Here is a 23,946-nt window from a genome sequence, read left to right as displayed (position 1 = left end):
GTAAAGATGACAATTTACACAAGGTTTATTTCTATTTCTGCTCCATACTTCTCTGTTTGCTCATATCACATCGTAAGAAAGTGTTTCACTGCTGTTCAATTGCACTTTGGATCACATAATTTATATGTATAATTGTTTTCCATCTGAAAGAACAAAATATTAAATGAAACGTGACAATAAAATGCAAAGTAATCAAGTAATCAAAATACTTTTTGAATGTAACTGTATTGTAATTACCAATGTATCTGTAGTGGAATACAGTTACTTATATTTTGTATTTTAAATGCATAATTCCGTTACATGTATTCTGTTGCTCCGCAACCCTGATTATATTGTATTAAGTAATGATTTCACCATTCATGAGACTGAAAATGGCCACTGTTATAGCTCTAACAAAACAATATCAAACAACACTGTAGCATTTAATAAAATAGTTTATTCATTTGACAGATTAACAAAGTTCATCCAAGCATTTCATTCAGTAGCCTAATCATACAGATATGACATTAAACATAAAAACAGATTAAGCTATTCCAAGCCGGCAGAAATTAATGTACTCTCAAAAGGAACAAAAGCAGCACTGCAACTACAAAATACAATCAGCTGGTCTAGATGCATAAAACCAGAGACCAGTGTTACATCTGATATCACAGTTTATTTCTGGCGTGGTTTGTGAACCTAATGACAAAATAACCAGCTGGAATCCTTTACTACACATTTCCATTAAAAACTACAAATCCGACAACAACATACTACAAGTCTTGGCATATCTGAGGTATGGTTCACACCTCAGTCAAAATCAAGTACAAATACATTCAAGTACATATACATGCAATAACTGGAATCAAAATTAGATAAGAAATATGGTAGCAGGTACATTAGTAGAGCCCTTAGATAAATCAGATGTGATCTTTATCATTAAAAACAACATCTTTGAGTTTTGCATTAACTGTGCAAACATGGTTATGCAAACGTATGTTAAAAATAATCTTGATATAATGACATTTAATAATGAAACGTTCTCCTTACAGTTGTAGTACATATATTAACATGTTTCAATTGATTCAATAGTAGGTAATATTAAGACAAAGATGACTGGAAATGTAAAATAATGTGCAGCTTCAAGCGCTGTTCAAAGTGCATATAGAACATTTTTGACTTCCCTGTGCTTTTTTCCATCTGAATATCCTTGAACATGAGTCTAGTGTAAAATTCACCTGCTTTAATAATTTTATGCTAGCAAAATGTAAATTTGGCATATTTGCATTGAAAACGGCCTATAAGATTTGCTGCATCAATCATTTTGTTATTGTATAACCTTCTTAGCAAAATTCAGGGCAGCTGGGATCCAGAATTAATGGGTGATTTGGGAAGATCCACTTTTGGAGTGAGACTTTGGTCAAATAAAACAGATTATTGATAATGATGTACAAATGTATGGCATACAAATGCATTTGTATGTATATAGTGAATGAAAAAAATATGTTTATTTCAACAATGCAACAAACAAAAATTGTGTTTTAGTGCAGGCTTTTCACATTTCACACACGGAAAAAACTATGAACCACCATATAGCATGCATAAATACTTCACGTTTACCTTCTTCAGCACTGCCTACATCTTGCAAGCTATATTCAAGGCATTTATCATATGAACTTGTAAGCCATGTAAAGTCCCACTGTAATGTTACCAAATGTTCAGTCACTTCTGTCGGTATCTTTATGCACATTTGTTTTTAGCCATACTGTTTCCAAGGAAGACAAGATACTCTCTGGTACTTCATGCATATACACACACCATAATCCTCAACTTATAGCTCTTGTTAAAGAGAGAATGGGCAGTGGTCTGTGCATAAGCAGTGTAGACTTACAGGAACAGATGGTTTCCTTACTGTAAAACTGACAACAGATATAACTACCACAAAACTCCTAGAGAAAAAGAGAGGAGAGTTCATAAAGGATAAGCATTCAAGTCATTCAGGGATTCTCAAATAAATATTACTGTAATTCATATTTGGGAGAATAAGTAACAAAAACGATGATTAGATAGTAGAGGTAGACCGATATATTTGTTTTACCGATTAATTGGAAAAATATCGGTTAATAATGTTTTGGAAATATCGGTTATTGGCAAAAATCTGTTGATAGTTGCCCAAAGTTTTTTCATAATTAACTAATTACAAAATAAGAGTCCCCAGTATGTTTCAGGCTTGTTTATACTTAAAAGTTCCACATTATGTACCAAATCTAAAAATAATTCTAGTTTGGTTGAACAAAAAACTGTATCTGGGATTTTATTCATTTTGGACTCTTTGCCATTAAATGTCATTATATAAATCAATTTGAAAAACTATTGGCCAATTAATTGGTTATTGGCCTTTCCCACAACCTTAGTCAGTTAACCTCTATTAGATAGATAGATAGATAGACAGACAGACAGACAGACAGACAGACAGACAGACAGACAGACAAATAGATAGATAGATAGATAGATAGATAGATAGATAGATAGATAGATAGATAGATAGATAGATAGATAGATAGATAGATAGACAGACAGATAGACAGATAGACAGACAGAGAACATTTAAGAAAAAACATTTTAAACTAAAATTTTTGTTTGTAGAAATTCTTATGCAAGCACAAACAAACACTAATATTAGTTCCATCCATCCATCCATCGTCAACCGCTTATCCTGTGTACAGGGTCGCGGGGTAATATTAGTGCATTTAAGCTTAAGCCTTTAGATCAACAGTTAATTGAAAACATAAATTCATAAAGTATGTCAAACCTTTGACTGGTACTAAAGAGTAATTATCTGAAAATATAATTTTTGTCTATAGCCTCTGTAAGTGACATTATTGCAATATATACACAAAAGTAACAAACCTGTCCCATTAAACCAGCCTATGTCCATGTTCCTAAGTTTCCTTCTCAATAGTCAAGGCTGGGTTGCTTGTACCTGTTTGGAAAATCCAGAATGAGTAGTTAAACACAACACCGTTTCAGTCTATTAATCATAAACCACTGCTGATTAATACTCTACCATAAAATGTTTCTGTAGCGCAGGTAGATCATGACACTAATAATATCAAGGTCACAGATTTGACACAGATGCATGGTCACCCAATAATCTTTATGGTCTAGGCTCTAAACACACAGATCACCAAAATTAGCATTTGTTCTGTAATGATCTATAGAAGATCTCGGTGTTAAATATTCTGTCTCTCTACATGGGCCAGATTCGAACCTGCATGAGCACAACAGCATCCCACTCTGCCACAGCTCTGGCTCAGTTTTCTACATTAGACTCACCTCGCTTATCTCTGTCCTCACTCCCCTCTGACCGCGTGTTATTGATCAACCGGCTCTGAGACTCTCTTAAAGGTTTTGAAGGAAACAGATGAGATTCTCCAGCACTAGCAGGATGTAAAGAGTATAAATGGAAAGCTAACATGCTAAAGATTGAGAGTCAATAAGAACTAAATATTAGAACTAAAAGTTTTTGAAAATAAATGATACTATTCATGTCAATATCAGTTGTATGATATAACTGTAAGGTACCTCTAAAAACAAATGGTAGCACACATTACAATTCATATGAACTATGAACCTTTTGGTTGAAGGGTTGTGTCCAGTAGGTGAGGAGGGCTGTTCAGGGTCTGGGTTCACTAGACACGTGGGGAACGAACAGCCATCGCCCAGACTGCAGAAACACATATAAATATGTATTAGAGAGGGAGCGAGATTACTAAAAACTGACACAAATATTATAAGTGATACCGAACACCACTTTAACTGCTACCTTGAAAATATAGGCAGAAGCCAGTATTTCTTTTCATCTCCAAACACTTGCCGAAAGTTCTTGTTCATTCCTAAACTGAAGCCATTCTTGTCTGGTCCATGTTGGAATGCAGGTGCTCTGAAAGCCTCTGTCAGGAGATTTGTTTGAAGAGAAAAAAAAATTACAAAAATAACAACCACAAATTCATAAACAATGCTACCAGGACATAATAACATTTGTACACTGCAAAGGTGGCACAGAAGCTGCATCCGAAGAGGAATTTGGGTTATTATATTTGCTCATGAGGTGGCGTAAATGCATTTACACAGCAGTTACAATTGTATAAATAATGTTTAGATATTAATATTTTAAATATAAAATAAAAATATAAATATAGAAATTTGAAATGAATTAAAATATAAAAATTACACTTTTAAATATGAAACTAAATTACAAAAATATACTATTTGGTCTATCATTACAACAAAAACAATGTATAATAACAGTGTCAAATGTAAATCAAGTCAATCACTGAAACATCAGCACCACCTTGAGTAAGAAATAACATGTATAATATGTATTGTGTACACGCATGGAATCCTGATAACCATTATTTCATTGTTGCACAGAAAATCAACATGATATAGTATTTATTTTTTTTTTTTAATTAAGTACTGATTACTCTTGCAATAAACAAATAATTAGATATCATGTGATATTACTTTTATATAGATATTAAATGAAAGTGAAAAAAAATTGTACTTAAGTATTAATAAAGTAAAAAGTAACTCTTTTTCCTAGCTATAATAAAATTAAAAGAGGAGAGTATATGAGGGAACATGTTTTTTAATTCAATTCATTTGTTAAGTCGCCTTTTTACTGTCTCTGATGACTATCATATTCCTCCCCCAGTGGCATTCACAACCTTGTCATAGAATCATGTTAAAATAACAAAATATTTGCTAAATAATTTTTATGTGGCCTGTTGTATGTATTGCAAAAGTTTCCTGGTGAAATGAACACTAGAGGCTCTAAAAGAACAATTACAATTATCTCCTTTCACACAAATCATGAGTAAATCATCATATTATCAGTTCATAAACACTTACTTTTCACTGTGTCATAGAAGCACCACAAAACTATACAATTGTGTTTTTAATATCAAATTTGCTTTTTATGACACTATCGGTTAGGTTTAGATTTAAGGTTTATGCTAGGAAGTTCGTGCGACACTTCATTTGAAATGACTGACCTGTCGTTTTCATTTAAATGTCTGTCATCTGTCATTTATTGGATGCAGTGAAAAGTCGGCTTCAGCCCAGTAAGAAGAAAGAAAATGATTTTTTCTTTGGAAATGTAATTAAGTAAAAGTACCAGTATTCTGTTTAAATTACACTCTATTAAAGTACAAATCCCCAAAATGAATACTTAAGTATTAAGTATGAAGTATTATGTGATATATATATATATATATATATATATATATATATATATATATATATATATACATGTGTTTGTGTGTGTGTGTGTGTGTGTATTTTATTTATTTATTTATAATTTTTGGCAATTTTGGCATTTTTTTGTGTATTACACTAATTAAAAGAGGAATACTAAAAAGGTGTGGGCACAAATCCAAAAAACGGATGAGGTACAAGGGGTGGAATGAGGTCTCGGGTTACTAAAGACCCAAGGTATGCATTTAAGGATTAAAGCAAGTGTAATTGCTGTGCAAAGGAAGTGGGGCGAGTCAGAGATTGCTGCCATCCACTAGGAGGTGGAGCAGCTGCCGACGTCTGCCGGGAGGTGGAGGACTTAGCTGCCGTCCACCAAGAGGCGAGGTCCAGTGCCATCGCCTGGCGTCGTGCAGGACTGCTACCCAGCTGGCCAAGGACCAAATGGTGACGTGGTCGGGAACCAGAGTTTTATTTTAATTTTCTCTCTCTCTCTCTCTCTGCCCCTTTTCCTCTCCCCTCCCCTCTTCCTACCCAGGTACCCAGGAGGCTGGGAAAAGTGAGGGGAGTAATCAGTCCGGAGCATTCCGGAGCACAGCCTGAATCAGGAAGTGGAGTTATGTGACGAGGAGGAGGGTGTGGCCGGGCTGTGAATGTGGGCGCCTGGTGCTAGGCGGCCCAATCAGCAGGAGAGAGATGAGAGAAGAAGTCGGAAGTGCTGGAGAGAGAGAGAGACACACACTGTGTGTGTCGTCATGTTATTATGTTCCAGTTCAGTGTTTTAAGTTGTAAATAAAGTCTTGTTGAGTGTCAATGCGGTTCCTGCTTCCTCCTTTACCGACGAACCAGAAGCTTGTCTGCAACAACTGCTATTTTGATTTTTGAAATATTATGTCATATTATTGTTTGTTTTGTTTGATCCTTGCCTGTGAGTCGTCTTGGTGTAGGGCAGGTCCTTAAATAAGGGGCGGTAACTCTTACCTAAGGCTGGCATTTTCTTTTGGGTTTGGTGTTGTTGGATAGACCTCTTCATATGTCTCCCTCTGCATATGTGTGCAGGAATGTCTCATTTGTTTATTTACAATAAATTTTTCTTTTGTGATATTGTTTCTTTATTGATTTGAAGAATTAAAATTTTTATTTGTCTATCGTTTTTTATGTTTTTTCTTTCTTTCTGAAAAAACTTTACTGTTAACCTTTGTGGAAGTTTAATTCTGCCAAAAGCTGCAATCAACTTCCCATTTCAATCAGTACCATCTTATTGGCTCTTTCCCTGGTCATTTTGAAGACTGACTTAGAACTAAGTCTCACAATGACAGTTTCTTTTGCTAGAAGACATCTTCCCTTGAGGATTTGCCACAAAAGGCAGACTGCAAAAGAGGCACAATCAAAGATACACTAATGGTAAATGGTCTGCACTTATATAGCGTCTTTTTAACCTTAACGGTATTCAAAGAGCTATACACTGCGTCTCATTTACACACATTCATACACCAATGTATACTGTTGGTGTATGAATGGCGGCAGAGCTTCCATGAAAGGCGCTAGCCTGCCATTGGGTGCAACTTGGGGTTCAGTGTCTTGCCCAAGGACACTTCGGCATGTGGAGTCAAAGCACTAACCCTGCAATTAGTGGCCGACCTGCTCTACCACCTGAGCCACAGACACCCCACTACTAAACACCACCTGCTCCACATCTGATTTAATGGATGTATGACTAACAGTGGCCCAAAATGTATTTGGACATTTTAAAATGTCTCAATATCATTGAATTGGAAACAAAATATCAAACCAATTGGCATTCTGCTAGACATTTTCCAGTGCCACTTGGTTTGATATATTGTTATCTAATGCAGCGATATTAATATATATTTGATCAGATAGTGCCGACAGATGATCATTTGTTTAGTATTGAAAATACACAGCATTGGTTAGCCCATGTAATTTTGTGGAATCCAAATTGATAATTATAGCGCAGCCCACTCACCTAATGTGGATCTGTTCTTGCAGACAAGCCAGCAGTGATAAGCAAACAAAAACGCCAGGCTCACTGAAAATGTGGAGGCGGCGAAAAACAGGAACATAATGTGGAACTTGGCTTGAGTATCAGGCAGACCATTCTGAGAGAATTCAGCAGTAAACACATGGGAATAACTGTTAATATGTCTATAAAAATTACAACATGTTATGTAGACATAAATAGGCCTCTGTTTGCTTAGCTACTATAACTAATGGGAATTGTAAAGTGGGTGAAAGACTAAACTAATACATGATCAGCCACAACATTAAAACCACCGGCCTAATATTGCATAGGTCCCCCATCGGGCCGCCAAGACAGCGCCAACACGCATCTCAGAATATCTGAGATGTGTGTTGGCGCTGTCTTGGCGGCACTAAATTTCTCACCACAATTGAGTGTTTATCTGTCAGTTCCAACCAGTATGGGCATTCTCTGTTGACCTCTCTTGTTAACAAGGCATTTCCATCCGCAGAACTACTGCTCACTGGATGTTTTTTGTTTTTGCACCATTCTGAGTAAATTCTAGAGACTGTTGTGCGTTAAAATCCCAGGAGTTCAGCAGTTACAGAAATACTAAATCCAGCACATCTGCCACCAACAATCATGCTAAAGTCCAAATCACTGAGATTTCTGATGTTTGTTGTGAACATTAACAGAAGCTCCTGACCTGTATCTGTATGATTTTATGCATTGTACTGCTGCCACACAATTGGCTGATTATATAATTGCATGGATGATTATTGGTGCCAGATGGGCTGATTTGAGTATTTCTGTAACTGCTGATCTCCTGGGATTTTCACACACAACAGTCTCTAGAATTTATTCAGAATGGTAACAAAAAACATCCAGTGACGTCAGCAGCAGTTCTGCATATGGAAACGCCCTGTTGATGAGAGGTCAACAGAGAATGGCCAGAATGGTTCGAACTGACAAAGTCTACAGTAACTCAGATAACCGCTCTATACAATTGTGGTGAGAAGAATAGAATCTCATAATGCTATTCTGAGATGTGGGTTGGCACTGTTTTGGCAGCACGAGGGGGACCTACACAATATTAGGCAGGTGGTTTTAATGTTGTGGATGATAGGTTTATGTTATGCTGAAGCAAACTATGAAACTATCTAAGAGGAATATGTAGGTCAGTCATCGCACATCATCAATGTCACTGACTGACTCAATCTTACCAAATATTCAATTAGACGTTCATGCGTTTTACCATCAACCTTTCAAAATAAAGGCACACTTTTGATAAAGCAATGATGCTTCGGGTGGTGTTTTATTTATTTTAGAGACACCCTATTTGCACATTCAATTGATCTCTTTTTATGAATTAATAATTCATACTTACGGTCCAGAACTGAATGAAATACTGCAAGTCTGTGGCACTGACGAAGAGGCAGTACAACAGAGAATATGCTAGAAAGAGCATAAAAAACTTGTAATTGGAGAAGCCCACACAGTTGTTCACCCTGTAAAATATTAAATGCATTTATTAAGTTCAATAAACTTAGGAGTTAATATCTATTTTATACAAATGCACAATATGCTGCAAAATACTGTATATACTGTAACAAGTGAAAAAGTCCAGTTGCTGCCATTTCTACCTGACTTGACTCTTAAACATTACTTTTGTACTTGTTATTTTCTTATTATGAAATCTAGAAATCTTTTGTACATATGTTCCTTCCAAGACAAAAATGATTTTACTCTTGCTTTGCATTTAATTTTCTGAGAGAGTGCATACCAGGGACAATGGTGATCCATCTTTAAAATGCACCTGTAAAACAGCAGATGGAGAGGCTGTTGAAATGTAACAGCAAAAATAATCTAAAAAATTTGCATTGCACTTTAAAAAAGGAGGAAAGTCATACTTTTCACAAGCAGAGCAATGATGACATCGATCAGGCTTCAGCAGCAGACAGAGCTCACAGTAGCGGACAGCTGTATCAAGACAGCTAGTTAAAATGCAGATCAATAGAATTCACTGAAGACTGAACAAAGATTAAAAAACATATTTAATTGATTATGGCCATTATTTGTTTTGAGCCCAATACTGCAATGAAAAAAATGAAACTGTGCAGTTGTTCCCTTAAAGAGCTATTTTTGTCAAAAGGTTCTCTAGATGATACACAACAAATTGTGAATCAAAAAACTACCTAGGATGAGTACAAATAAGAAAAATGTTCAAAGAATTTACCATGACAAAGTTTTTTCTGCCAAAAATGTAAACCCATAAGACTGATTCATGGATTTGTAGAAGATTTGGTTGCATTTGCATTATTATCAAAAAAGCATATATTAGCTTATTATAGCAATTCTCAAAATGTTGTATACCACCAAATTTCATAATGTTTGGCTGCTGTAGAACTGTAGAGTTACTGTATAACTAGATATTAATTGTAGTGCCCTCTATGAGCAGAATTGGATGACATTTTGCATGCATCCTCAAAATGTCATCATGTGAAATTTTTCCAAGTTTTGTTAAGTTCTGACTTTGCATTCAGAAGATTGAAGTTAATAGATTAATTTGGGCCATGGCCAAAAGCTAAGTTGATTCAGCCATTAAATAATATGTTTTACTTAAATCAACAAATTTTTTTTGCCTAAAATGAGTTCCACATGGTAATATCGAAATTAACTGGTTTTATTCAAGTCAACAATATTACAACACTGAATTGACCTGAATACATTAGGTTACACAAACAATTTTTTTTTAGATCTGGTAGAAATAACTCCTTACAGTAACAATTGCAGGTTACAATTTTTATGGTGTAGACTGATGTTACCTGAAATTTGTATTTAATTTTTTTTTTCAGTTTTGACTTTCAGTTGGACACTTACTGACTTTGCCTGCTATCAGTAATGTCTTGGCACGATTAGGGTGTGCTTCAATTAAAATGTGCCCACCTCCAGACATTGTTCGTGTATAAATGGGCAAATCCTTAGCTATTCGTCTCAAGATATCCTGTTGAGATTCTCTACGATCTTCATGCTCTAGAAGCTCTTTGTCAGAGTGTGACAGGTGGAACTGAGGGAAACAGACAAAAAGCAAAACACTTTGATATTTCCAGCATGACAAGCACCACGGCTACCATACTGCACCCAGAACGTCTCTGACATCAGAAATCTGAGAGATATACAGCTGATTGCCAGTTTGAGCCATATGAGGTTTCTCTATTACAGTTAGTTTCTCATTTACTCGGCTTGAAATAATAACCGCCTGCAGTGAGGTGCTATAGTTACACTGAAGATCATATGCAATTTAGAACACAACATGCTGTTTCTCACAAAGCATAACCTTCAGTTTGCCCTAATGGGTGTTATACCATATATTTAAAACGTTGAACAATAATCATTACCAACTGACAAAAACATTCATTATGGGAACACCTTGTGAGTCATGCTGAAATATGCAGTGTAATAACATTCGAATTGACTAATTATTTAGAGATTACAGACTGATTACACAGTGAATTTGCAGACAAATGAAGAAAGTTCTGTGCTTAACAGTTCAGACTACTGCCCCCAGTGTCCTTAGCAGAAAGTGCTGTTGACCAGCTTCTAGGTGAAATTTCCACAGAGTGGCTCCAAAAGCCAGTATTATTTACATTTGTAAATTATGTAATACATTCAATAGGAATGCATATCTTACTAACCCTACCCCATAACCCAAACTCTAAACCCTAAACCCAGTAGTGCTACAGGGAGATTGAAATGAATGCAAAAATGTTCAAGATGGGGGTTGGCGCTTGTCAGAAATTCACCGGAAGTGTAAATGAACATTTGGAAGCTACATTTCCATTTCCTGTGTGATCATGTTGGAGATTAAGCAGTTTACACCAAATTTCTGATGGTTTTCAGTTGATTTTTGGTGCATAATATAATATTACAACCATTAATACATAACTATAGTATTCATAATCAAATTACATAACGGTACAGCATAAGTGATTCTCACCTCTTTGAGCGGGTTCATGGATTTTGTGAAGATGGTTTGCCAGTATGACCACACAAACATGATGAAAAGCACATGATATGCCAGGAGGTAAACTACTGTAATACAGGAAAATATTCACAACTGATTAAAAAATAGACATCACGATTAAAGTATCTCTGACAACATGTCATTTTAAATGATAACTAGCCACTTTTATATTACATCAAAGGCAAACATCACTGTCATTGCTCATCATTGCCGAATTTGAAAAACCCATAATCCAAATTATTACACTTGTCTCAACCTCAAATGAAACAACTTTTAGAGGGAGTTTTTTTATCCAAAGGAAAAGCATTGATATTTCGATTGGCTGGAAAGTGATTGTAAAACATTGTAGGAAAAAGTCAACTTACTTTTCTCCCCCATATTTTCAATAGTTTCTGCAGAGGAAAAGAGAAAGAGCAAGTCTTAGGAAACAATGCCTCTATGACTTTGGTCATGCTGTATGATTTGAATTCTGAAAGCAGGATAAGCACAGTGTGTCTTGTACAAACAGTAGCTCAATAACTCCTTGTGCATTTCGTAGAAGGTCATCGAGCAGCAGATGGTTCTAAGAACAGTGGCTCTGATCGCTGTTGCTGAAACCCACACTGTAGGGAAACTCTTGATCAAATGCCCAAATTTACTAGCCCATACATGCATCTCTGCAACTTGTACTCGCTCAGAGAGATGAACTATATTGTGGTGATGTGGGCAGCGATACCAACTAAAAGCAACATAAAGAAAAGGCTTTCAATATAAAGATATGACTGTCCACACTGATTACCCCAAAGAGGCTTTTTGTTCTGCACAATGTTGGTCTTGTTAAACATAAATAATCTGTCTGCAACTTTTCTGATTCATTCTAACTATATATTTGCCAGACTTTTCTGTTGTTGAACTGTATATCTTGTTCTTTAAGTGCAGTGGCCTAAAAGCCTCATTAGGTTAGCCTCTAATGTGAGCTGCATTTCTCTCTATCCAAAATATGCTCTTTGAAAAATAATGAGGCATGACACTAAAGTAAAAGGATTACAGTTCCTCTGATGTATATAGCAGACACAATAATGCAGTGCATCTTCATTCAGGTATTTTAGTTCACCATTTAATTTTCAATAGACCTTTGTAGAAACGATAGCTCAGATTTATTTGGATGGTTCTAAAATCACAGTTAGTATTTATAAGGTTTATAGGATGCATACAGTATATGGCATTACAAGAATTTTCATGATCTCACAATAATACACACCAACAACATTTAAAGATGTACTACAGTTGCTGAATCGATTAAGTGGACATGTGAAGAAAAGCACAAGTTCAAGGGGCGTTCACACAGAAACCTGTTTTTTTTTTTATGTAAATATGCACTTGTTGCAATGTGTCTCTCTCTGTATTTACACCATAAACACTGTATTTATTCCAGTTCAAAAAACACTGTAAGGAATGTTTTGTCAGGTGACCAAAGAAATGTGCTTCATAAAATCTAAATTGAATGGTTCTATTCAAGTACAACAAATGTATTTAATCTGACTAAATTTACCTGACAAATGAGGTTAAACCAACAAAAGGTAACAATAGCAAGTTACCATTTCTTTGTGCAATTCAACTTTTAAAAATGCATCTCAAAACGTTACATTCCAGTCTAGCTGTTTTTGAAGGAAATAATGTGTCCTGTGAGAAAGGCCCCTAGGGAAGTACAATTGGATATCATGTATATAATAGAGTCATTATCATATAACACATTTCATCAGAACAAGCCTCTCATTTAGAGTAGTGAAAACTATCAACAAATGATAATAATCATTATTAACAATTTCAGCAATTTATTCTCATGGTGGACATGTGTTTGTTACTAAATTCTGTTTGCAGTGCAAGTGTTGACAGCAGATATAGGTCAAGTAGAGATTGGTGAGGTTGAGTTTGACAGCTTGGCATTGAGATTAGCTTTGAGACATAAGCATCAGCAGACAGTACATTTATAACAACCTTTGTCTTGACTGTGCACCAGAGGTTGTTTAAAGGCTTATCACTGACCACCTTAAGCATGACTGTAAAACTTACAGATGGATGCAACAAAAGTAGTGGTGCTATTAACAATAGTAAATCACTCTACTTTTAAATGGGAACTGTTACATTTCTCTGCATTTGCATGCTTGTTGCAATGAGCCCACTAGGCTCAGATAATGCCACTGAATACAAGCAACAGCCTTCCACTCATGTTCAAGTTCAACCTCTGTGTGACTCTTGAATTGTCCTGTTCAAACAACAGTTAACAGAAGCATCTCAAATTCAAGTCAAGCCCCTTTTCTATTCTTGTAATAGCCATGAATAATGCCTGTAACCATAAGGGCAGTGACAGCAACTTCCATAACACCTAAATTAACAATAACCACCATTTGGCCGAACAGTTCTCAATGCGAAACCATGCCCTTCTGTGCCGATCTGGGCCAGTTAGCATGGTTATGGTTTCTTTTTCCATTGTGGGGCTGCAAAATCATGATCAGAAAGTAACAAATAGGCCAGTTGGTGATGGCATGAAAGGTTAACATTGGAGCGAGTGAACTATGAAAGATTATAATATATTTCAGTTTTAAGGACTGTTCTTCCCCCTGGTTTTGACTCTGCTAAAGCACAGGAAAGACACAGCCCATATAAAAAGGATAGCAAAGAGATAAATGCGAGAGGTTTACCATCATATACTGAGGGGTTCTGTATATATGCACTACCGGTCGAAAGTTTTGAAACACTTCCTCATTCTTTATTATAATTTTTTTTTCTTCACATTTTGGAATAATAGTTAAGTCATCAAAACTATTGAATAACATAAATGGAACTATGGGAATTATGTTGTGACTAAACAAAATCCAAAAAAATTAATAAAAACAAAATAAAAACTGTGTTATATTTTAGCATCTTCAAAGTATTCACCCTTTTCCTAGAATTTGCAGACATGTACTCTTGAGTTTTTCTCAACCAGCTTCTTGAGGTATCACCCTGAGATGTTTTTTAAACAGCATTGAAGGCATCCCATCTATATGCTGGGCACTTATTGGCTGTTTTTTTTATTATTATTATTTGGTCCAAGTCATCAATTTCAAAAACCTTTTTTTTTTTTGAATATGGTGGCACAATTATATTTTTGTCTACAAAACTAATTTCAAACATTTAAGCATACACCTTCATATCAAAAGAGTCTTAAGATCGTGAGAAACATTTCAGTCAAAACTTCTGACTGGTAATATATATACTGAAGTATATACTTATATATGAATATATAAGTTACATTTTGATATATTATATGAGTTTTAATGAGCTAGCTAATGTAATCTGCCTCCCTGATGAAAAAAGTGTGTAGAAAAATAATGTATTACTAGTTAAACCATCATCAAAATATCAAGATGATACACTAAACATACACTAATTTCTATGAACTTTTATTAACTTCACTCAAATATTAACAAACTTGGCCAGCTCCCTTGAAACAACTGAGTTTCTATGCATTGGCAAATTGACAATCGTGAGTCACCACACACTAAAACCATTCCACCATAACTAACTGTGCTGAGAAATCTGTGCTGAAAATGTTACATACCGAACCATGCTCAAGTGGGAATGGAACTGGAACCGTTCGGCCCAATGGTGGAAAAGAGCTTAATATGTTATTTTTTTTTAAAAACAGTCCAAAAAAGATGCACGTTTATCTGTCAATCATATTAAGTGTAGAGCGAAGCATTTGGGTCACTCCCTCAGCCTGATTTTATAAACATTATGTGACTGTGACACCATTTTGGTGAAATTAGATTACATAGGTTCCTTACTATACCACTGACGTGCGGTCTGGGTAGGCAAACTAGGCACTGCCTACCCTGCCAAAATTCTAAAAAAAAATGTTTATTAAATAATAAACTTGTATTTGTATTTTTATTCTTGTGATTTATATATGCAATATGTGTGTTATTCCAATTGTTTAGACGTTATGATGACAAATGTAGCAGTTACGCATAATCAACTAAAAACAAATGGTAGAATAAGCAGTGCTTTTACGGTCCATTCATTGCAGACGACAAGCAGAAAACCCATGTTGTGCATGCGCGCTCGATCCTGTATACTTTAACATGTACGGCAAAAGCACAAATCTGCTGTGCCTTTTGACGTAAATATGTTATGCCCGTAATCATCTCCGTTACGTATCAGACATGGACCAATTAAAATCGAGATATTCCTGGACATTTGCGTAGCTAACGTCATCACACCACAGCTAGCGTACATGCCTAATCCCGCCAAATTCAAAATCAAAATGACAGCACCGGCCGTAATCACGGAATTAAGAATTTTTTCCAAGCTCGATTTTAATTCCAAATATGAGTTAATTGCAAGAGGGAGGTCTACGCCAGCCTTAGATGGACTAGTACAGCAAAAGGGCCCAAAAATTATCCGATCATTTCAAACTGATTGGTATGTAAGAAAAGATTGGCTATGTGGCTGTGCTAACAATCAGCGGCTGTACTGCTATCCCTGCCTGCTTTTTTCAACCAGTCAGACTGTTTGGACTTCAGCGGGATATTGTGATTTGAACAACCTGCTCGCAGCTTTAACCAAGCACGAAAAGTCGTCAGCTCACATCCAGTGTCAAATTACACTGAAAACCTTTGGAAAATCTCGGATCGACCTTGCACTTGACGATCAAAGGAAGCTGAATATAACCTACCACAATGAAAAGGTAAAGGAAAACCGAGAGGTTTTGAAGGATCTGATAAATGCGTAACGTTCACTGTTTACGCGCTTGTGTGTGTGCGTGAGAGAGAGAGTACACGATATACATCCTGATTTGTACATTTCTTGATATGCCGCGCTTGTGCGTAACGTTCACTGTTATTATGTATTATTATCTTAAACAATAAATCAGGTAATCTGGCTTTCATAACTCAGTGCCTAGCCTCTTTAAGACATCACCGCACGTCACTGTACTATACGTATCGCAGCAGTTCCGAGGTGAAATGTCCGACACCATCTCATGAGAAGTCATACAAATTCATACAAGCTGGCTAAATTATATGAAATCGTCCAAGCACCTGCGTTTCAAAAGTCGTACGAATTCATACAACCCAACTCCGATTTTGCCAACTTCAACCAATCTGTGCGATTTCTCTGTGAGAGTGTGTTGGAAATGTACACTTTGTGGCATTAAAAGCAAGTTACATTTTCACCCGAACAGATGACGTTTTAAAGGATGACGCACTTTCGATGACTTTTCAACTAAATCTACCTCCGTACACTAAACCTTAAACCTTAACATTATCACTAATGTCATAAAAAGCAAACGTGAGTTTAAAAAAACACAAGCATATCATTTTGTGTGGCCTCTGGAGACCCAGTTCAGCATAAACTGGTCTAAACTACCAATAGGATCAGCAGTTAGACGTGTGGCCAGGCCACTGACACAACGCTCTGTGAAGTCTCTGGGGGCATCACAAAGAAGCTGTTTTACAGTATATGCACTTGCACATCATTTGATTTTATTAAAGGAATCCAAACAAATGTCTTCAGAGGATCATCCACCATTCAAGAACACAATAAAAGCTCTTGATGCATGGTTCTCTTACGAGAGGTTCTCTCGTATTGCGTAAGCTAGCTTACGCTACGGGAAAGATTCATCTTTTCTGAGATATTGAAGCCAAAAAATTATCCTTAATTTTTGTATCCATTGTCAGCGCAGTCGCGGCGGCTGCAGACCTTGGCCGGGCTAGCTAGCGAGCTCATAGGTTGCTCTGCGGCAACTGCTGCAGCCTATAGACGAGCTTGGGCGAACTCGCATCCAATGAGAGGCGTCCGGCGCTCACTGCATCAAAGCCCGCCAAAAAGGGCGTGACTAGAGTGCATATAAGCGTAGTTCGTAGGCTGGAACCCTGATTTTCATCTCTTCAGCGAAGCTCTCCGCATCGCTGACCTGGAAGCCGCGTCGCCGTTTGAGGGGCATCTAGCAAGCGTGGACAGCGCTAGAAGAAGCCGGCCGTCTCAGCCACCTTCAGCCATCCTGCGAGCTACGCCATCCGACGACGTATCCTTTTATTAAGCAAGCTAGTTCTCACGAACTATTCACAAAAGAGTACGAGCGTCTTTTCAAGATGCCTCGCTCCACTTGCGCCTCATGTCGCGCCCTTCTCAGCACAGGAGACCGCCACATCATCTGCGCTCTCTGCCTGGGACTGGGGCACGCAGAGCTCGCCCTCACTGAGGGCGGATCGCGATTTCTGCGAGGAGCTACCGATGTCGACCCTGCGGGCTCGACTCGAGCGATCAAAGCAGAAACCGCCAGCGCCGCCTACCCTCAGCAGCGCAGGAAGAAGCGCCGCTCACAAAGGCTGCCGGAAGCTGTGGTTGAAGCGACTGCCTCGCCGAGCCTCTCCCTCGAGCATCGCTTTCACCCTCCCCGCCCCTCGGGACGCCGCAGTTGCCGCCGGCGGCCGCACTGCTGCCATCTCGGATGACGAGCGGAGGATAAGGGCTGCTGTTCCATCATGGCTTCGGACAGCAGGAGTGGACAGGCTCCCAAGCCTCCTCCTCAGCCCAGGAATCCAGCAGGACCGCGCCGGGTCGAAGGGGAGTTAACACGCCTCCTCACACAGGCCGTCGACCGCCTCGGGCTCGAGTGGTCACCGCCCCTGAGCAGGCACCCAACAGACTCGGCGGCTGCTTTCTTCAAAGCCATCGCCGCTCTACACCCGCGGCCGGGCCGCTCCCTTCCTGCCGGAATTACATACGGAGCTTGCAAAGTCGTGGAGCGCTCCGTTTTCAGCCAGGACCCGTTCACACGTCTCCCACCTCTCTGGCGTCGGTGGGCGGCGCCACTGAGAGAGGCTACTCCTCCATCCCCTGGTCGAGGACTTCGGTAGCAGCACACCTTTGTCCGCCCTCGCGAGATGGCGTTCCAAGCCTGTGCTCCCGTCTAAGGCCTGCAGAGCGACTTCCGCCTATGTTGGCCGCGCCTATTCCGCCGCCGGCCAAGCCGCATCTGCTCTGCACTCAATGGCCGCTTTTACAGATCCTACAAGCAGACCTTCTTCGAGTGGGATGAGAAAGGCAGGCACCCAGAGGCTGTTACTGATCTACTGGCGCGACAGACCTCGCCCTTAGCGCTACCAAAGCTGCAGCCCAAGCTCTAGGGAAGTGCATGGCCTCGCTGACTGTGACCGAGAGACACTTATGGCTAACACTAGCCGACATGGGAGAAGCAGAGCGCTCCACGTTCCTCAACGCACCGCTCTCTCCAACCGGTCTCTTCGGCTCCGCGGTGAGTGGCATTGTTGACCGCTTCTCAGAAGTCCAGAAAGCCACCCAAGCCATGAACCTCTTCCTGCCACGTCGGCTAGCTCCTCTGCAGGCCGCTCACGTGATCAGCCTCCTGCACGAGCCTCTTCACAGCGCCCAGTTCAACAATCTCAGACTTCTCAGCGTCGACAGGGCGGCCGCCCTCGATCAGGCTCAGACAGCCGCCGCAGACCGCCTCCCAGCGGGCCTCGATCTAAGGTAGCGCTGAAACCCGAGCAGCCGAAGTCTTCCTAACTGTGTTGAACAAGCGACGGCTCAGTCCGCCGGCGGCGGACCACTGTCAAAGCTTTACCCCTGTCAGTCCCCTTCTCTCAGGCTACTACAGTGGTGAATTTAGCAGCCAACAAGCCGGTGACACTGCCTGCTTGCCTGCACTCAAACGCCCGTTTTCACGGCGACCCAAAGAAATCTTGTAAAGAGCAAACATGTCTTATGTGTAGAAAAAGTGCCCACAACCCAGTGTTCGCCCCTACACACAAGCATAACACATCCCGTGCCCCTATCAGAGCACGCTCTCATAAAGCGGTTACTGAACCGCTCGAGCGTCAGAGTCAATGAAGGCGCCACAAATGCGTCATACGCCCATTCTCTGCCCGCTCTGTCACACGACCAGCCCTATGTGTAGAAAATGTGCCCACAATCCAGTGTTCACTTCTGCACACAAGCACTGCATGTCTCGTGTCCCCACCAGAGCACGCTCACATAAAGCGGTTACTGAACCGCTCGAGCGCTAGAGTCAATAAATGCGCCCACAAATGCGTGCAGCGCCCATTCTTTGCCCGCTCTGTTACACGGCCAGCAACCATTCCTCTGTGTGTAAGTCCTGTGCCCATGACTATGCTTGCGCATCACGTAACAGATGTGACTCTTTCCCCATTCATTCCAATCGGAAGTCACTCACAAAACAGCCTGTTCATGCTGTCTCGCGAGCAATCATGCATGAACACACTAAACGCAGCCACACATTTTGTTCAGCTCTGTGTGCGGCAATCAGAGCGAATTGGCCATTCACCCTCTAGCGTTACGCTTCAAAGCGTGGGAAGCTATTCCAGGGATATCCAAGTGGGTGTTAAGCACAATACAACAGGGCTATTTGCTACAGTTCGATCGCCGCCCCTCGCTTCAGAGCGGCTCGAAACCACTGTGAACACGGAAGCAGCGTGCATGCTTCGTTCAGAAATAGCAAGCCTTCTGTGCAAAAGGGCCATAGAAAAGTGCCACCCTCTCTGAGCGAGTCGGGGCTTTACAGCCGTTATTTTCTTGTTCCCAAGAAAGACGGCGGCCTCAGACCCATATTAGATCTCAGGGTTTTGAACAAGGTGCTTGCAAAAGACCGTTCAAAATGCTTACAATCAGGAAACTCCTCGCAGCATGTGCGCCAGGGGACTGGTTTATTTCTCTCGATCTGAAAGATGCATACTTTCAGATTCAGATAAACCCCGTCACAGGCCATTCTTGAGATTCAGCCGACGGCCAGGTTTATCAATACACCGTCCTTCCGTTCGGCCTGTCCTTAGCACCCGTACTTTCACGAAGTGCATGGATGCGGCGCCGCACCCCTCGCGGAGTCAGGGTTTGCGAATTCTGAACTATTTGGACGACTGGCTGATTATGGCTCAGTCACATATGGAGCTTCTGTCTCACAGAGCAGTTCTCCTCAGCCATCTGAACAGTTTGGGTCTTGCAGTCAATTGGACCAAGAGCTCACTACAGCCCAGTCAGACCATTTCCTTCCTGGGAATAGAACTAGACTCCGTGGCAATGACGGCTCGCTTATCTACACAGCGCGCGACGCCGTGTTCAGCGACTAGCCGCATCTTTTCAGATGAACAGCCTCACGCCTCTGAAGAAATTCCAGAGAGTGCTAGGTTACATGGCCTCAGCCGCAGCAGTACTTCAGCTGGGTTTACTGCACATGCGCCGCTTCAGCATTGGCTAAACACCAGCGTCTCGCCGGGCTTGGGCCACAGGCCGCCAGCCCATCAAGGTGACTCAGACCTGCATATCAGCTCTGCAGCCCTGGACAGTGGCTGAATGGTATCAGCGGGGAGTGACAATGGGAGCTGTATCTCGCCGAAAGTCATCTCGACAGACGCGCCCAACACGGGTTGGGGCGCGGTCTCGCGAGGGCTCTCCGGTTTTGGCCTATGGTCAGTTCAGGAAAAGCTCCTTCACATAAATTGTCTGGAAATGATAGCGGTCGAGTACGCCGCGTGCGCTTTCTCCCGGTCATTCAGGGTCACCACGTCCTGGTCCGCTCGGACAACAGATCTGTGGTATCCTACCTAAACCGTCAGGGCGGTGTCAGATCCAGGAACCTCTTCCATCTGACAAAACGCATACTGAGTTGGTCCCAGTGCCACCTGCGCTCGCTGAGGGCGACACACGTGCCAGGCCACCTGAACGACGGCCCGGACAGACTGTCCAGAGACAATATTCCCCCAGGGAATGGTCCCTGCACGCTCAAACAGTCCAGACGTTATGGCACCTATTCGGCAGAGCAGAGATAGACCTCTTTAGCGTCCAAAGAGAACTCTCACTGCCCAGTATTTTTCTCGAAGCGAGGACGCAGCTGGCCCAGGACTGGCCCAGACGCCCGCTTACGCCTTCCCTCCCGCCTCGCTATTGCCACAGGTAATGCAGAGGATCAGGAAACGCGTCACTCGGTGCTCCTCATAGCCCCGCTGGGAGAATCAGACATGGTTCCCGGAGCTTACGCAGCTGTCGCTGACAGCGCCGTGGCCCATCCCAGTGAGAGCAGATCTCCTCTCTCAAGCTCGTGGCACAATCTGGCATCCCCACCCAGAGCTGGGCGCTGCATGCGTGGTGATCAACGACTACCCGTCGCTCTGCCAGAAGGAGTAATAAACACCATCATACACGCTAGAGCCCCTTCCACGAGAAGACTCTATGCGTCAAAATGGTCTGTGTTCTCAAAATGGTGCACCGACAGAGACCTGGACCCACGGACATGTGGGGTGTCGTCGCTGCTCAGTATTTCTACAAGAGCTGCTGGATGAGGGCAGATCCCCATCCACGCTCAAAGTGTATGTGGCGGCCGCTGCGGCGTTCAGCTGAACCCCTGCACGGCCAGTCATGGGGTAAAACGAGCTGGTCATCCGCTTCCTCAGGGAGCTAGAAGGATGAACCCCGCGCTCCCATCGGTTCCTATCTGGGATCTTTCTATAGTTCTCGAAACTATGAAAGCCCCCCTTTCGAACCACTTCAATCCGTGGATTTGAAATACCTTTCACTCAAAACCGCTTTTCTGACTGCCCTGTCATCAGTCAAACGCGTGGGAGACCTTCACGCGCTGTCTGTCAGCGCTGCGTGTCTTGAGTTTGGACCAAGTGACTCCAAGGTCATTTTAAAGCCTAGACACGGCTATGTTCCCAAGGTGATCGGTACTCCTTTCAGAGCACAGGTCATTTCCTATCGGCGCTGCCAGCACCGGATAGCTGAACGCGACGCCAATCTCCTTTGCCCGGTCAGAGCACTGAGATTGTATACTGCACGCTCCGCTGCTTTCAGACGCTCGAGCAGCTTTTCGCTTCGCTCGAGGGCGCACCAAAGGTCTCGCCATCGAAACAGACACTATCTAGATGGATAGTGGATGCTATTGCTGCTGCATACGCGTCAAAAGACCTGCCATGCCCGTTGGGCATTAGGGCTCACTCCACTAGAGGCATGGCATCCTCGTGGGCATGGTCCAGCGGAATTTCCATTCACGACATATGTGTGGCAGCGGATGGACTTCCCTCCACCTTTGTCAGATTTTACAATATGGAAGTGCCCGCTCTGCAGGCAAAACTACTAGCGGTTTAATACGCTACAGCTCCCCTGGTGAGCTGCACTGATGGGACACATTCCACACAGACCGGCACCGCCGCTCTGTCGCTTCCGTCCTACTATGTGCTTATGTATTACACAATCAATGACCCGCATTCTTGCCGGCCAAATATTATTTCCCCACTCATAAGGGCTCCCGGGTCCCCCTTAATTCCCTGGGGCTTATACAGTGGATGCTTGGCGCGACGGCGTTGACAATGGGTTCCCGTGAGCGTAAGCTAGCTTACGCATATACGAGAGAACCTCTCGTAAGAGAACGTGTCGGTTACCTACGTAACCTCGGTTCTCTCTAGATGAGGAGCAGTATTGCGTAAGCCGGCGTGCTTCAGCGCCACGGCGACTTTTCAGCTTCAGTCAATGAAAACCAGGGTTCCAGCCTACGAACTACGCTTATATGCACTCTAGTCACGCCCTTTTGGCGGGCTTTGATGCAGTGGCGCGGGACGCCTCTCATTGGATGCGAGTTCAGCCCAAGCTCGTCTATAGGCTGCAGCAGTTGCCGCAGAGCAACCTATGAGCTCGCTAGCTAGCCCGCTCAAGGTCTGCAGCTGCCGCACTGCGTTGACAATGGATACAAAAATTAAGGATAATTTTTTGGCTTCAATATCTCAGAAAAGATGAATCTTTCCCGTAGCGTAAGCTAGCTTACGCAATACTCGTTCCCTCATCTAGAGAGAACCGAGGTTACGTAGGTAACCGATACGTTTTATGAGAACAAGATATCAGATGCAGTCAAAGGAGAGAATGTAAGATATTAAGATGCCAAATTTACAATACACAGTACTGCATAAAGGTATTTCAGTGTTGTAATTGGGGTGCAGAAAACATGCATAATATTATAACATTATTACTTATTACATATAAACTGTATTTACACATATACATGTGTTTCTTGTGTTTCTGTATGTATTTAGAGAGAGAGCGAGAGAGAGAGATTAACAAAATAAATCTTAACCAAACTTGTTTTGTTTTTATCTAAGACTGACTACCTTCTAATAATTACCACATTAGTCTCTCTACTTTTATTGTGTATTATAATTGCTACTGATAACTGATGCTCTTAACATGAAATAACATATGTATAACCATGACACTAATACTGGAATACAGTACACTAAATCAATCGGTTATAAGCAAATGGACCCCAATCGGGCACAAAACCAGAAATCTGCAAAACACATGGTCGAGGCTAGGTGTTTATTTCTTTATTTCTCCCCGTTCCTCTTCAACTTCATCCAGAGAGAGCTATCCAGTTGTTTCCAGCCTTACCTATGCAGAGCTGCACTACATACGCGTAGTAGGACCATGCCACGATCACGCAGATGAACAGCACAGGGATCCAGTACAGAACTCTCCAGCAGTCAACGCTGCGCGAACCCGACGGCGCCATCTTTCTATTTGGTCACCAAAAGTGGCCAAAACGACAAGTTCACCCTCACCGACTGAATGCACTGATGCTAAAACATCATATCTTCAGTGTACAGCTGTTGGCCAACCGCTTACGGTTTGTATGCTCCTCCATCCTCCAGTTCGCCCG

General features: G+C 41.3%; 1 protein-coding gene across 6 annotated transcripts; it reads right to left on the bottom strand.

Moving 5' to 3' along the window:
* Positions 1-425: 425 nt before the first annotated feature.
* On the bottom strand, positions 426-23,946 carry LOC127659430 (palmitoyltransferase ZDHHC2). Of its 6 annotated transcripts, none has more exons than XM_052149236.1 (13): positions 23,679-23,946; positions 11,606-11,632; positions 11,214-11,308; positions 10,097-10,283; positions 9,127-9,196; positions 9,000-9,032; positions 8,604-8,724; positions 7,223-7,355; positions 3,803-3,932; positions 3,614-3,706; positions 3,316-3,419; positions 2,890-2,962; positions 426-1,928 (listed from the first exon to the last, which is right to left on the bottom strand). In XM_052149236.1, the coding sequence occupies exons 1-12, from the start codon at positions 23,797-23,799 to the stop codon at positions 2,922-2,924; spliced, it is 1,155 nt and encodes a 384-aa protein (XP_052005196.1). In that variant the 5' UTR covers positions 23,800-23,946; the 3' UTR covers positions 426-1,928; positions 2,890-2,921. The 6 variants fall into 6 exon arrangements, with proteins under 6 accessions (XP_052005196.1, XP_052005198.1, XP_052005197.1 ...); XM_052149238.1 differs by having other exon boundaries at positions 3,316-3,380; XM_052149237.1 differs by having other exon boundaries at positions 3,806-3,932.

Source organism: Xyrauchen texanus, chromosome 19, assembly GCF_025860055.1.
Source record: "Xyrauchen texanus isolate HMW12.3.18 chromosome 19, RBS_HiC_50CHRs, whole genome shotgun sequence".
NCBI classification, from domain to species: domain Eukaryota; kingdom Metazoa; phylum Chordata; class Actinopteri; order Cypriniformes; family Catostomidae; genus Xyrauchen; species Xyrauchen texanus.
This window is presented reverse-complemented; position numbering and strand designations above follow the sequence as displayed.

Bases quoted from the DNA above. Each gene is read 5' to 3' on its own strand.
- LOC127659430 (XM_052149236.1), bottom strand. From the start codon at position 23,799: ATGGCGCCGTCGGGTTCGCGCAGCGTTGACTGCTGGAGAGTTCTGTAC. The intron at 10,284-11,213 runs GTGAGAATCACT...TGTTTCCCTCAG, and splicing joins CCATGAACCCGCTCAAAGAG to TTCCACCTGTCACACTCTGA. The intron at 2,963-3,315 runs GTGAGTCTAATG...TTTTCCAAACAG, and splicing joins TGAGGACAGAGATAAGCGAG to GTACAAGCAACCCAGCCTTG.